Source organism: Lepidochelys kempii, chromosome 13, assembly GCF_965140265.1.
Source record: "Lepidochelys kempii isolate rLepKem1 chromosome 13, rLepKem1.hap2, whole genome shotgun sequence".
In the NCBI taxonomy this organism is placed as follows: domain Eukaryota; kingdom Metazoa; phylum Chordata; order Testudines; family Cheloniidae; genus Lepidochelys; species Lepidochelys kempii.
The window spans coordinates 15,359,280-15,375,655 of record NC_133268.1 but is presented as its reverse complement, the minus strand read 5'-3'; the positions used below and the strand labels follow the sequence as shown (position 1 = coordinate 15,375,655).

The 16,376-nt window shown below is 41.2% G+C and overlaps 1 protein-coding gene across 6 annotated transcripts in view; it reads right to left on the bottom strand.

Moving 5' to 3' along the window:
* Positions 1–16,376, bottom strand: part of NFATC2 (nuclear factor of activated T cells 2) — a 135,377-nt gene that overhangs the window by 7,085 nt on the left and 111,916 nt on the right. Inside the window, exon 10 of one of the 6 annotated variants that reach the window (XM_073309386.1) lies at positions 8,366–8,453. The exons of the other annotated variants lie outside the window; for them this stretch is intronic. Coding sequence (XP_073165487.1) covers positions 8,410–8,453 — 44 coding nt within the window. The 3' untranslated portion in view covers positions 8,366–8,409. The remainder of the gene's footprint in view (positions 1–8,365; positions 8,454–16,376) is intronic. 6 annotated transcript variants of the gene reach the window in all.

Genomic DNA, 16,376 nt, shown 5'->3' with positions numbered 1-16,376 from the left:
AAAAAACCCAAACACTCACATAACTCAGTTCCCAACTGGATCACCAAAATATGCACATGCCTAAACTGAGTAACCACATACTTTTATTTGATTTACACTTTGTCACTCAATCCTGTCCATACTGTTTAACCCCATTTGTTGTGTCATGTCTAAAGTAGGGCTTGATCCTGTAAACACTAACTTATGGGTGTAGTTCTATATATTAGCATACTATTTACTATTCCAGACTATGCCTCGTTGAAGTGGTCACAGGATTGGGCCTTTAGATGGTAAACATTTTGGGACAACACCCATGTATTGCTGTTTTTCTATATCGTGTTCAGCACATTTCAAGCACTATACAATCAGAATGACCTTTTGTGTCCTGTGATGATGCATCTGATGTCCCTTGCATAAAATAATTATTTTCCTGCTTCATAGACAAAAAGTCCCAAAGAGTCAATGGATATTGACATTCTTACCAAGATGAAGTAAGAAAAATTAGAAAAGTGAAGCACCAGATTTTGGGACGTGCAGTTTTACACATGCCAAACTTATGTGCTTGGATTGAAAATTCTGTGTATGTAAGTCATGTGCAAAAGTATTTTTCTGAAAATCTGGCCTTAAACATATTTGTCGCATAGTGTATTTTTCTTTACAACACAGAAATAAAACTTCCATGTCTCTTTATACAATTATTATTCTAACCTCCTGACATTGTGTGCTGGTGATTAATAATAAAGGCCAACAGAATGCATTAGTGTACTCCCATCCTTGCTTTTCTATGCAAAAACCCAAACCAACATCATTATGTGTTACCATATACAGTAGAACCTCAGAGTTATGAACATCTCGGGAATGGAGGTTCATAACTCTGAAATGTTTGTAACTCTGAACAAAATGTTATGGTTGTTCTGTCAAAAGTTTACAACTGAACATTGACTTAATACAGCTTTGAAACTTTACTATGCAGAAGAAAAATCCCCCCCACACACCTTTTTTTAGTAGTTTATGTTTAACACAGAACTGTATTTGACTTTTCTTTTTTTTTTTTGGTCTCTGCCGCTTTTTTTCCGGTTCCAAATGAGGTGCGTGGTTGACCAGTCAGTTCATAACTCTGGTGTTCATAACCCTGAGGTTCTACTGTAGTATGCAATATTGTAGCTGTATCGGTCCCAGGATATTAGGTAATATCTTTTATCGGACCAACTTCTGCTGGTGAAAGAGATACACTTTTGCACTTACACAGAGCTTTTCTTCAGGTCTGGGAAGCGTACTCCCACATAGTTGTTATTGGGACATTTAATGCACTGGATGAGGTACACCACATGTAATGATAGGCATGTGTAGGATCCACGGATTTGAAAGGTGTGTTGAGAGGGGGAAGGTTTTCCTGAATCCCCTCTTCTGGCCTTCAGACAACCCCTCAACCCCTCCAAGCCCATCAGAAGAAGAAAACTCCCCACACACCAGGACATACCAACTGAAAGCGGCATCAGACCCTGCCAGAACAACTAATGCAAAACCTACAGACATATCTCCACTGCTAAAATGGAGATAATGGGAAGCTATCTCATTTGTATCTGGCACAGCAATTATGTGTGCATATTTTTGCCAGAATTTGCTATTTGTGGGTTCAGTTTAACCTGTCAGAATCATGGCAATTGCATTTGCAAATAAGGTGCATAATTATGAAGATATGGGTCTCTCAGTCTATCTTGGTAAATTCTTGTTAAAATCATAATAACCAAATATTCAATTTTAGAAGCCCAGATCTATGATCAAAATTATTTCAACTGCTTGTGCAAATTGATTATATGCTCACAATAGTACGCTACTAATTTTTGCATGCAATTACTGGGGATGCATTACAGATGGATTAGTCCAGAACACCAGATCCAAACTCTCTTCTTGGCCCAAATCTTTGGCAAAAATTCTGATTTGGATCTATGTCCAGATCCCATCTCTAATTGCTCTTGCAATCACAGGCACACTTTCTTGCATGGGGACTTAGAACTGCCATTTGATTTTTTTGTTAGAACTAATTCTCTTAAAACAGTATGTATCCTCTGCCCCAAGCCACTGTACAGAGAGCGAAAGAGCGAGAGAGAGAGAGAGACACCAATTTAGGAAAGAACTTATGCTCATGCTTCAGCACCCTATCTGAATAAGAAGATGCTTTTCTGAAGCAGGGTTAGAAAAAGATAGAACTACACTGATCCCTTTTTAATTAATCAGAGAATGAACCTAACAATAGAATAAAAATCCAGTGCCACATGTTAAGATTCCATAGAAAATGAACCTGGTAAGGGCGAGGGCTGCTTCAAAGAGGCAGTGCCAGGGTAACAATCCAGTTGGTGTTTTACCCTTTTGAAAAAAACCTGTGGGTGCAGTGATCTCTGCTTTATTCTGCTGATGGGATTTGGACTCCCTAAATTCTCCCCCCACACCGATACAGCAGAACAATATTAAGTTCAATGCATTCAGGGCTTCTCCATGCACAGAAAGCCCACTGGTAGTATGCCTCAGAATTTAGCACGTCTTCCTACTTCCAGTCAGGATATGCTTTCATGTGCTTGACCTCGCTTTGATTGGTGGAGGCGCCAACTGAAAAGCAGAGGTATGCTAGAAAAAACTATTATACAGTGAAGGGGATTTTTACCATCTCCTTGTGCCTAAACTTCCACCTGCCATATCTTATCTCAGCTTCTGCCCAAAACCGCTTGTGCAAGTTCACTGAAACGACTGTATAGCTGAAGGTTATTAGATCTGATGTGGTTCTGAGGCTTTGCAGTGTAATCAGACTGCCAGTGGGAGGTGAGATTGCTCTAGTTTCATGCAAAACCGACTTAGGCTCAGCTTAAAGGACTTCCTGTTTTCTCTACCCAGGAAATGAGAGGAGCAGATCTTCAATGGAAATTTTTCATAGCCTCTGACTGCTAAAAATAGCAGTGAGGTGAAAGAAGTGGGCACCGACTCTATGGGGTCATTTCCTTTATAAAAAGGAGTGGGCTGAAACGGCAGGCTGAATTATTTATCAACACGTTTGTTCAGTCAGTGTCTCAAAAACATATTGTATGTACATTTCCTGTCAATTTAATACAGCCACCTCAGATGGAAACATCACATTCTTCCTGATGACAAGAGGTCATTTCAGTCTAGGGACGGCTAATATTTTAGCTGAAAACAAAAAGGTGAAAAAGACTTACCCTATTTGGAAAATAGACCTAAACTAATCTTCTTAAACTTACTGGGGGAAATTCATCTGGGATGCTGAATTTTTTTTCATTTGTTTCTACAGCTAAAAATAAAACTCAAGGAAAGCAAAATCTGCAGGACAGGGCTGCCAAGCTAACAGCACAGCGACAGGAGAACAGCTACTATCTGGTCTCCAGCGCAAATATGGATGAGACTATAGCTGGTAGGTGCAAAACAGTGTGGACAATGTAGTGAAGCAGTTGAAATCTAGTGGTTATGGGGTTTATTTGACAGTCAGCTTCCCTTTCTCCCCTGCATGCTGCATTCATTTGCATTGCAGGGTTTTATTGGCTGAGGTGACAGGGTGGACAACAGTGACTGTACAACAATAAAACCAGCAGAGCAACACAGTGAACCAGACAGTTTTGTAACCTGACTGGTTACCGTTTCTTGGACTGCGGTGGGGCTTCACGGGTGTAAGGAAGAGCAGAGGTTTGTCTGTGCTATGACAAGTCAGGCTGTTGGTTCCTGAGGGCTGCAAAGCAAACTCTCATCCTTGTATATATTTACTACTAATGAAAGTCAGCATGAATCAATAAGGCTGTAAATTAAGCTAGCCAGAGGCTGCTGTCTTCTTACTATAAATGGGCCTGAGCCACAACACTGCAGCTTTAAGAGAAGGACAAGCAATCCTGTTTGTACAGCACCTTGCACAACTGGTCTAAATCTGGGGCTCCTAAGCACTACTGCGTGACAAATAAATAAAATAACAGCAACTGGAGCCAATCTTCCCAGCTCAGGGTTATCTCGACACTGGGCTGAATGAAACCATTCATGTTGAACCTGTCTTCCCTAGTATTTTGGGAGAATCTGAATCCATATCCAGATCTGATTGTAGTGACCTGAGTTTCTATTGTGGGCTGAATGGGAGCTACAAATCCAGACACACCCAAACTTTGGAGGAAGTTTGCATTCTGATCTGACTTTCATCTCTAAATGTCTCTCTTTTTGTGATAGCATAGGCCTGGTCTACACTACACCATTAGGTTGACGTAAGGCAGCTGACATCGACCTCATTCTGTCAGTGTACACACCACAGCCTTGTCCCACCGATGTAAGTGCCCTACTACACGGACATCATAATTCCACCCCCAGGAGAGGTGTAGCGCTTATGTTGGTGTAGTCGGTGTAGACACTGTGTTACTTATATCAGCTGTTGGCTGTCTTGTCAAGAAAGCTGGGCAGTTAGAGCCCAGAAGCCTCCAGCTGCCCACTCCCATCTGGGCTGCTGCCTGGAGACTCCCTGCTCAGGGAGCTGAGAAGCTCAGGCAGCTGCCCTCCGCTTCCGCCTGGGAGCTGGGAGGCAAGAGCTGAGGGCATAGCTGGACTTCCTGTGGAGAGCTGCGCAGAGCTGAGAGCCCTGGCTCTCAGTCCCTCCCACCCTGCCACTCTTCAGTCAGTGGAAGTGCTCCGGGTGAGGATGCGCACCACCGACAGAAGAAGGGTAGTTATCGTGCTGGCTGTAAGTCGACCTATATTAGGTTGACTTACAGCTGTAGTGTAGAAATGCCCATAGTTAAAATATCCAGTATAGGGTGGACACTTCCACATACCCAGAAAACATTCCAGTATTTCCAGGAATGGCGTGACCCTATCCCTGCTGACATGACTTCACATGCACTGTGCAAGTGAAATCACACTGCATGAGGAAGCCATTTTGAAGACCACCTTCCCCCCTCCCTTGCTGGTGTGATCTCATACGTATGGTGCATGCTGGTGGGGTGAAGGCGGCATGCCATTCAAAATGGTTTTCTCTGTCTGCACAACCACATCCGGTTTTGTCTCAATACCAGACAGGGGCCAAACCTTAGCAAAAGAGGACTGTCCAAAGTAGACTAGACAAATGGCTGGCCTAGTCCAGTGTCGGAGTCCTCTGAGCCCAATCACACTACTCTTTGGCTGAGAGTAAACAGAAATGATCTGACTAATAAATAAAATGTTATCATTTTAAGGTGCCTGTTGTGTGCCTGCTTTGTCGTGTACTGTCGCCTATGTTTTCATGAGAAGCCAGAAGAGCTGCTAAAACAGGACAAGCCACATTATGAGGACATAAGCAAACATTATGAAAATTAAATAATAAAGAATGAACATTTAAATAATATCTGATGTCAGCTGAACAGAACAGGGAAATTCTCAGGCTAGAATTCCTACTGCAGCTTATCCTTGTGTGTGACTCCATTTAATATGGAATACATGAAAATAATACTTGGAGTTCCCTGCAATAGCTACAAGCAACAGTATAGCTCAAACATCATGCATTACTGCAGTCTGCATTACTTTGGGTTAGAGTTAGTACTTTACTGTCCAGTTTTCCAAGGGCCTTCAAAACCATGACTGCAACAATGCCTTCTCCCCCATATTTGCACATGCAAATAAGCACCTGAGCAAAGTGAGACAGTCGCTTTTCTATTAGATTCCCATTTGGCACATGCAAATGTTGGCTGTGTCATGCACAAATACTGAGCCACATTTTCAATAGGATGGTTGTCATTTTGTGAGTGCAATTTGCACTGGTAATTTTGCTCTTCACTTGGATTATGGGCATGAATTGAAGTGCTGGCATCTTCAGTGACCTGCTTGAGCATGTAACTTGGATTGTTACAGGCACAAGAAGTCTGATTTGCAAGTGCATGATTCACTATAAATACAAACTGTACACGCAAAAAAAAAAAAAGCCCTTTGAGAATTTGGCCTTTGACTTTTTTTAAATCATATTTTTAATTTTTAAGGTAATATACATAAAAAACCACAATAAACCATTGAAAAGACTGTAACTCTGAATGTGTTGCAGCCCTGATATACAATCCTTGGACTCTGTAAAGATGCAGCAAAGTGTGGTATGTTGTGCATAATCTGCCTGAACAATGGGAGGTATTAGTGTACAGTGGGTGAAATTCTCCCAGTGTAATAGCAACCAAGCCACTCCCCCTATCCCCTCTCAACACTCCTGCATTCACCAGCCCAGTGAAACAGGTAGTTCTGCTGTATGGGGAGTGAGCGGACTGGCAGACACAGGGATGTCAAATCATCTGCCCAGCCCACATAGGTCAGCATGGAGAGGTGTTGGGGACTATACTAGCAACAGTACCGATTCAGTGGTCACAAACACCTACGTTAAGGGATTGTGCTGCGATCACAGTGGTGGCTGGTGCCCTTCTTGAGGAACGGATTCTGCCTCTTCATGTGCTGCATCGTCTCCCTGCACAAGCTTGTTTATTTGGTCTCTGTGCCGGGGGTGGATTCCATCCACTCTGACTTTGACATTATGGATCCATAATGCATAGGAAGGGCTTGTAGTTGGGGGAATCTAGACAAGACCTGGGTGCTGCTGGCAGCTCACCACAGACATCCTGCATGACCTTGGGCAAGTCACTTAAACTCTCTGTGCCTCAGCTCACCTGCCTAATGGGGGGGGGGGGTGTGGGGATAAATTCATTAATGTTTGTGACGAGCTATTTTACTGTGGCCTTTATGAGCCTAGACAGATAAAACCCAAAGAGTCAAAATCCATATGAGAGATCTGAATTCTTTTCAACCCTCAGTTCAGGTGTCTATTTTTGTTGCTTTACAAAAGGTCAAGTCCACATTACACAAGGTAGATCCTCAGCTGGTGTAACCTGGCATAGCTCCACTGGAGTCATTGTGGAGGGGTTTAAATTACAGATGGCTACACCACTAGAAAAAGGGTCCAGAATTGAATGTCCCCTTGACTTTTCAGTTTAAATCTGTATTATTGCAAAAAGGCTGCATGTAAATTTGTAGTAAAGTAGCTCTTTACAAGACAAACACAACAGGGTCAAAACTCTGACTTGCAAAACTCTACTGTGCCAGGCTTTTGCTCAGAGCAACTTTTAACAGATGAGTAATAAATCCCTTAAAAAGGGGGGGGGGTGTTAATGATAGAAAACACCCTGCCTAACTCATTGCAGCAGGGAAGTTAGTGGGAACTGTAGTACTCATGTATACATTCGAGACTTGCCAGTTAAAAACAGTAGAAGCCTTAAAGGATTCTTGCTAGCACTTTTACTGTGAGGATGTTAACCAGCAATAGTACAAGGACTGCTATTGTATTTTTGCTGGTTAACATCCTCACAGTAAAAGGACTGTTATTACTAATGTCATGGGCTGACGATGCAAGATCCCAAGTTTACATGCACATGATAAAGTCAGTTTTAATAAATAAATACATTTAAAAAAATCAAACCCCCTCTTGATAAATAAATTTAAAAGCTTGAGCCAGCAAATGAAATATCCAGGCAAAGATTTTTTTTAAAAAGGGGTCATGGAGTTCTCAATCAAGCAATGCTCCATTCTAAGCAGTGGGCCAAAGTCAGACTTGATTTAAGTGGATGTGTAGCCACTTAAAGTGAGCTTGATTCTCTTCTCACTTAGGACCCTACCCAATGATCATTGAAATCAAAGAAAATACTCTCACTGGCCATGGTGAGCATTGAGTCAGGTCCTTGTGGCTGCATAAATCAGAAGTAATTCTTAGTCACATCACTACAGCCAGGCCACCATAAAACCAGGGCAAGTGAGAGGACTTTCTTGCCCAGGTGGAGTCCTGTGACAGTGAGGTCTGCAGGATCTGGCCCAAAATTCTCACTAAAGGAGATGAAACTAATCTGCATTGCAGGATAAATTCCCCTCTCTTCTCTGTGCTGCAGTTAAGAAATCCTGCTTATTCGTAGACATTGCCAGTGGTTCTGCATGTGAAACAAGTGCAGACTATGCCTTAAGGAACTGACTGCATAAAAGAGACCCACAGTGAGGAGTGGGGAGGACGATCTTTCCTCACAGTTGTAGAGTGACATGTTTGCTAGGAACACAGTTTGATACACCCAGGCGAACTGGGGGTTCTAATGACACAGAGTAGCCACCAAATGTAAATGTCAATATTCTTATACACAGAGCATGCACAATCCAATGCCTCTTCCCTGCCCACCAAGCCCCAGATATTTCAGGAAATCTACAAGGTATATAAAATGGAAGCAAGAGGAATTTTAAAAAAAGATTTAAAAGCTTTTACGCCAAATTAAAAGTGGCAGAATTTTTAATTTTTTTTTTAAAATAAGTATAAGGTTAAGAAAACACACAGCTGGAGAAAAGGCAGAAAAATATCAATTACCTTTTACTTTGATTGCTTGGATCAAAGATCACAGTCATTCTGTTTCATATAATGTTTTGTATCCAGCTAAGGTGTGTATCTATCAGCTCTGAAAAAGATTTGCAAAACCATTTTTGAGAAAAAAATTTTAACCTTCAGCCTATTTCATAAGGCCAAATGTTACAGTTATCGGCTACTCTTTCATAGTGTGTCTTGGTTTATTAAACGGACATTTCGGCATACACAATACACAAGGCAGAACTTAACCGCTGACCTTTTGTTGCCTCAGATCCAGCACTCTATTTTACTGGGGTTTTTTGCATTTCCTAACTGATAATATTATCTAAAAATGAATATTAAAAATTATTCTGCTAAATGACCTTGATTCAAACTGTACGAGAAGTGCCAATAATTTGATCTGATATTTCTGAGGCACAGGAGCTCCATGTGTCTTATAAGCCAGGTCAAAGACTAGTCACTGCCTTTTACAGTAATTCCATATAATTATCATCTTAGTGGCCCAAATGAAACATGATACAAATATGCCAAATCTAATCTCAGCCTCTTTTAGATTACATGATGGCCATGTAAATGCATTAGATTTTTGCATTATCTACGAAGAACAGGAAAGTTATGTGCAAAGAAATTCTGAAAGTTACATCTTTGTTTCAACCACAAAGGAGGTGAAACTTTTTTCTCATAAAATGGCCATACTTTATAGTCAGTTTCTTTTTATCTGTCAGATCTCTTTAGATTTCTTTTAAATTCATTGTGAAAGCCTTTGGCTCCTATTTAAACACAGTGCAGAGATTAAAAAAAATCATCATAGTATTAAAGGAATAAAAATGCTCTTTCAAGAATAATCTAATTTTGAGATTCAGAAATGTCTTTGCAGTTGGATTTCAGTTGGCTATATATAGAAGAGAAATATTTTATTTGGCTCCCTAAGATGGTGCAGCCACATATTATGTGCTTGATCCTACCATTCAGTATATGAAATATGTTATACCCTCTGTCTTGGAAAACTATCCTTTGAACATGTGAGCACATCAACTTCCTAAGGTACAGACTCAGATATATCAGAAGGAAGGAGCCAAGCCCCAGCAAGCTACACTGGTAAAAAAACAGGGGAACTTACTAGTTTTGTAAATAACAGAATGAAAGATACATTCTGGGATCTAGAAAGAGGTACTCAGCTCAGACTCATTGAATTACTCCTAATGTATTCATCTGTTACAAAATTCAACTCCCTAGTTTAAAGAATAAGTTTGAACCCCACCTGGACCCATTCCTCCTTCTCCTCCCCATTAGCTGTGTGTTTCCTCACTCTCCCACCATCCCTCACATAACAAGCTAGGTTGTTAATGTCATTTAATTAAGCAAACTCTTGAAACAAGATAGATATTTAAAAGTAAATGGTAATTCTGCCTCCATGCCCAAACTTTATGCCAGTTTAAATGGACACAAAACCCATCCAACCAACAAGATCTTTCCAAGAATCTCACATATCATCTAGAAAGCTGATGGAAAACAGAATCTAAATACATTGCACTGCAATGAAGTAATATTTGCACTTGTGGCTAAAGCTTGGCTTCACCTAGATTAATATCAAAACTCTCATCGAGTTCAGGGGACCTGGATTTGGTCCAGAATGTTTTGAATACCCTCTAGTTATCATACTTCAATAGGGCTACTTGCAAAGTAAGGAACAAAGAAGAGAAAATGGATATTGTGCTACTGTACCCAGAATTATTAACAGGGAAGCTGGGCAGGTCTGTGAGAGAAGAGTGAAAAAATGTCTGTTCCTTTCAAACCCAAAATCTCCTGTGTGCAGAATGCATCACAAGTATTGAGGGAAAATTCTAGACAGATCAGTAAGTTGTTCACATTGCTGATTATTAGGACCCTAGAAATCCAGAGTGGATTTTGCATAGTTCTATTATTGTCAATGTCCCTCCTGACAGGGAAGCTGGGCATCACTCGTTTATAAAAATTCACCCTTAAATGTGTCACTAAGAAGTGTTACCTTGTGGTTAGAGCACAAGACTAGCTGCTAGCATGCCTACGCTTGGTTCTCAGCTTTGCCACTAACTTGTCATGTAGCTTTGGCCCAGTCACAGAGACCAGCATTCTCTGAAGTGTCCACTAAGGGTCTGATTTTCAAAGGTACTGAGGTGCCTAAAGATGCAGATTAGCACCTAATGGGGTTGTCAGAATTGCCTATGCAGGTTAGATGCCTAACTCCTGGAGCCACCTCTCTCCATCTTTAAGCATCTAAATACATTTGCGAATCTGGCCCTAAGTGCCTAAGTCTTCAGATGTCCACCTTGAAGTACTCAGGGCAGTTTGCATAAACTTCAATCAAGTTATTAGTGCTCAGTACCTCTGAGAATCAGGCCTTAGATGTTTCAGTTTGGACATCCAAAAATTGAGGCAACTCAGATTAGGTAATATGTTTGAAAACTTGGACCTTAACAGCTCTATCTCTGCATTTACTCATCTTTGAGATCCTCAGACAAAAGTTACTACCCAGAAGTGCAGAATACTATCATAAACAGCAAACAGTCTGGGCCAGGAAAGTGGTCCTTAAAGGCATTTTCTTCTCAATGAAGTAAGGAAAAAATGAATGTATAAAGAGAGAAAAAAATGGAGCTGTTTGCCAGAGCATAGCTAATTTGAAACTTGCACTGGCCCCAGACTCCATTCCTATAACTGCTTGCATAGTTGTTGGATTCCTTTACTGTTTTGCCATGCTTCACATCAGGCAAATAGTTACAGCCTTGTAAATTAGTAATAAGTCACACCTGAGTTTGTAAGTCACTGGTTAAGTCATTACACTTTTGTGGCCAGAGGGCTTTCACACAGTTAACCTGGTTGTTTAATTCTGTGGAAACCAGTTTATTAAGATCCCACAATAAGAGGACTGAAATCTCAAGTACAAACAGCAAATGGGGGAGAGGTGTTATTTATAAAGTCCGAAGTCTCCGCTGGGAAAAGATAGCAAATATCACATTATGAAGAGTGAGATGTTAAGAGTTTTAAATGATAATAAAGGGTTATCTGTGGTGGTTTCAGTTATTTAAATGTTTTCCCTTTTTAAGCCCACTGGATGCCAATGAATTAAGGATTCTAGACTGCTTCTCCATGAACTGGGAATAACTGGTACTGCAGTGTTTCTAGGACGCACACATTAACTTGTCACTTAACTTTTCTCAGCAAGGGAAGGTTTGTTGATTTGCAATTGCAAAGCAATTTTTGTTTCAGAAGTGTGATTTCCTGTTTGCTTGATGGATTACAGTATTTTATCATTGGTTTCTCATAAGAAGATTCTAAGATAGGCACAAACTCTGCCTACACATTGAGCTGGAGGAAGAATTTGCGTCAGCTGGAAATCAAGAAAGTGCACTTTCATGCAAAACTTTCATGTACTTTCCCTCCTTTTCTACAAGCCATTAGGTATTAACATATTGTTGCTGGAGGTATCTTGATCTGATTTGGAGACTCTATCCCTCTAATGCCCAGAAAACTATCATATGGGGGCTGAATTTATGACTCTCAATCATCAGGGGATGGGGTGGATCAGCATGCCATGCCAGTCACAGGGAATATTCAACTCTACAGGTCTTTCATAGAATCATAGAATATCAGGGTTGGAAGGGACCTCAGGAGGTCATCTAGTCCAACCCCCCTGCTCAAAGCCGGACCAATCCCCAACTAAATCATCCCAGCCAGGGCTTTGTCAAGCACCCTTTCCTAGCACCCTTCTGAGTGGTCTACAGCACTGCATGTACTCAAGCTTGGGTAGACCACAGACGTTCAGTATGGTACCAAATACAGTCATTGGTGTTCCAATCCATGACTCAGTGGAGTGAGGTACTAATCAGTGTGAGTAAGGCTCTATACCACAATCAGGCCCTGTATAATTAAGGAGCAAGACTCCTTAATCACATCAAACCTCTAGACCAGTGGTTCTCAAAGCCGGTCCGCCGCTTGTTCAGGGAAAGTCCCTGGAGCGCCAGACTGGTTTGTTTACCTGCCGCGTCTGCAGGTTTGGCCGATCGCGGCTCCCACTGGCCACAGTTCGCCGTTTCAGGCCAATGGGGCCTGCGGGAAGGGTGGCCAGCACGTCCTTGGCCCACGCCACTTCCCGGAGCCCCCATTTTCCTGGAATGGCAAACTGTGGCCAGTGGGAGCTGCGATCAGCCGAACCTGTGGACATGGCAAGTAAACAAACCAGTCTGGCGCACCAGGGGCTTTCCCTGAACAAGCAGCGGACTGGCTTTGAGAACCACTGCTCTAGACAATCATGCAAAGAATGAGGAGCCTAAATATTCCACTTATAGTGCTTGATTGTTTGTCTGTTCAATCTTTATATAAGTTAGGAAGACCTACATGATGGACTGGAAAGTGATTCGAAATCATCATGTGGGAGTTCTGGAAGTGTAAATTGTGACTTCAAAAATATATATACTGCCAGTGGACACCTGAATTGGATTTGGTGTGATGTGGAAGTCCAGCACCTCCTTGCGGATTTGATTTGTATTAGCTAATACCAAAGTTTTTTTAAAAACTTTATTTCTGTTTGCATATATTTAGATATAACTTTCATTGTGCAATTATTTGATGCCAGGGTGTTTTAGCTGAAATTGTAAGAGACGGATATGTGTTTGAGTCATGCAACTGGCTCTCTGTGATTGATAGTAGTAAGTTACTGAGAAGAGATTAAAATGGAGTTTAGTTTTAGTTAACTTGTGATGAGATCAAGTGAAATAGTCCAAGTACCTACACTTGCTCATTGAATAAATATGTACAAACTTATATAGAAGTGGGGGAGGTAGTTGATTTCCTTAAACCAGAATGGATGGTTAAAGCAATACACAAGTGTTTACTTCCAGCAAACGGACTGAAGCCAAAGAAGGGACATAAACACAGGACAGGAGTCTCCACTGGTATGTCTACACTACCCACCAGATCAGCGGGCAGCGATCAATCCAGCGGGGATCGATTTATTGTGTCATCGACCCCCAAGCGCTCTCCCGTCGACTCCTGTACTCCATCGCCACAAGAGGCGCAGGCGGAGTCGACGGGGGAGTGGCAGTAGTCGACTCACCGCGGTGGAGACACCACGGTGAGTCGATCTAAGCATGTCGACTTCAGCTACGTTAGTCACGTAGCTGAAGTTGCGTAACTTAGATCGATCCCCCGCCTGGTGTAGACCAGGGCTTGGTCGCTCCTATTTTAGGCTGATGTAACCCTATTGCACTGGTGTAAACTGGAGTAATGCAGTGGTGAATCATGCTTACACTTGTCTATGAGTGGATATGTTGAGCCCTATCAGCTTGTTAAATAAATGCTGAGATAAGATGTGCTGTTCGCTATTAACAAATCTTACTTTTAAATTCAAAACAGCAAAACCAAAATGGATTTAGGGGGGAGGGATAGCTCAGAGGGGGAGGGATAGCTCAGTGGTTTGAGCATTGGCCTGCTAAACCCAGGGTTGTGAGTTCAATCCTTGAAGGGGCCATTTAGGGATTTGGGGCAATTTTGGGGATTGGTCCTGCTTTGAGCAGGGGGTTGGACTAGATGACCTCCTGAGGTCTCTTCCAACCCTGATATTCTATGATTCTATGATTTTTGCTACTGTAATGTACACCTCTTGTCTTAAGTACTAAGGCAAGTCCCAGCAGTTACCACAATACCTCTAAAATAGCAAGAACTGGGAGGAAAAGCACACATACTAACCTACTGTTGTTCACTTGTCATTCTGCAGTTTCATACAGTCCTAGACTTAACCTCTCTGGGAGGAGGTGATAGTAGCCATTTAATGAAGCATTTTAAAAACGAGAATGAAAAATGGACTGGGAAAAGGGCACTTTTGGCTGAAAATAATTATGGTATAGGAATCAAAAAAGCTAGCTACTGCATGTTCATGTTCATCCACTGCTTATGTCTTCTAAGTGCTGTTACTTATTAACTTTTCTGCCACAAACAAATTATTAGAACATATATTTCATTGGCTGGGAAACAAAACCATTATTTTTAGATAGTTTTTTTAAAATAGATGTACAGGCAATAACCTGATCTGTCCTGTCCCCTCCCAGCCCGAAAGCACCAAAGCGTTTCTGGTGATTTCAATTTAGTCACATAACTAATTACTGGGCCACATTCTGCCACCCTTACCCATGCTGAGTCATCCTTTATTCTGTAAGAAGCCCTACTGTTAAGGCACTTAACTTCCTTAGGGTCTATTGAAAATCTCAGTCTTAAACTGAATAAAATCTGTTCTTGTGTATATATCCCACTCCCATTACACGCCCTCCAAAAGATGAACATTTTGAGCTTTGGGCTACTAATATTAGGACGAGAGTTATGATCCATAATAGAACCTTGTTGTGAAGATACCATGTCCAGTGCATGTGCAGGTATTAGAATATATGACATGCCCAGAAGATCTATTTATTGCAGAAGCTTGCTAAAACCCACCAAACGACACTGTAATTTCAAGAAAAAAACTAAAGACTACAGGAAACCAGCACTACATCTGTATTTGCATTTCATCTAAATAAGGTCTGAAACCTTTTACCAGCAAATAGTCTGAGATGATAAGAAAACTTTATATCCATCATCCAAAGAGTCAAAACTTTCAGTATGAGTAAATTGTGCTAGTGAGAAAACTTTTGTTTTAAGTAAGAAAAAAAGGTGCCAATTACCAGAAACTACATTGAACTCTTCATTGTACAGTAGCAGATAGATCATTTTATTTTTGAAGGCGGGATTAAGGGTTATAAGGTTGGGTAATTCCCAACCTCATAATAATAGCAATAATTTAAACCAATGGGGCCCTGAGACTATTTTAAAAATCTGGGCCCAATGCTTTGGGGACATCCCCTCCAGATTCTAGGTCAAGACTTTGGAACAATTAAAGAAGAGACTGCCCCAGAGAATCTGTCTCAGGTTTTAATGAGCCATTCCAAATTATACAACTGTACAAGACTTTGTGCTATGTATATACCCATGTAGTACAGGCAAGACCAATAAAGCTGTATTCATCATAGAATCTCAGGGGCATGGTTTAAGAAGCGTCCAGTAATTGTCAACTGTATGACAATCTACAGGTCTATACACTTGCATACATGGCCAGCCTATGACCCTGCATTTGTAACTTGTATTGAATATATTTGTGTTTTTGTTTGTTTTTACAAGAAGCACATTACCCATCTCTGGCTATGATTCTGGGTGAGTTTCAACCCAACTAGAACAGGTTTTCGAACTCTATAGTAATAAAACACCCTCCTCTCTAAAATCAAAGCACTTGCTAATGTCTGGCGTGATCTCACTGGAGAATGGAGTACATCCAAAGACAATTGTCTATTATAAGTATAGTCATAGAATCAGAGAGGTGTAGGGCTGGAAGGGACCCAAAAGGTCATCAAGTCCATCCTCCCATGCTGATGCAGGACCAAGTATGCCTTGACTGATGTTTGTCCAACATGTCCTTAAAAACCTCCAATGATGGGGAATTCCTGATCTGTTATCAGGTTCTCCCCTCATACTTCTTTTCTCAACACTAAACATATCCAGTTTTTTAACCTTTCCTCATAGGCTGGATTTTCTAAACCTTTTATCATTTTTGTTCCTCTCAACAATTTGTCCACATCTTTCTTAAAGTGTGGTGCCCCAAACGGGATACAGTACTCCAGCTCAGGCTTCAGCAGTGCTGATTAGAATGGAACAATTACCTGCCATGCTATACATACGACACTACTGTTAATACACTCTAGAAAGATATTATCCGTTTTTGCAACTCCACATTGTTGGCTCATATTCAGTTTGTGGTCCACTATAACCCCAGACCCTTTTGTGCAGTATTGCATCCGATGAAGTGAGCTGTAGCTCACGAAAGCTTATGCTCAAATAAATTGATTAGTCTTTAAGGTGCCACAAGTCCTCCTTTCCTACCTAGCAGTTATTCGCATTTTTTGTATTGATGCAGTTAATTTTTCCTTCCTAAGTGAAGCACTGTGCACTTGTC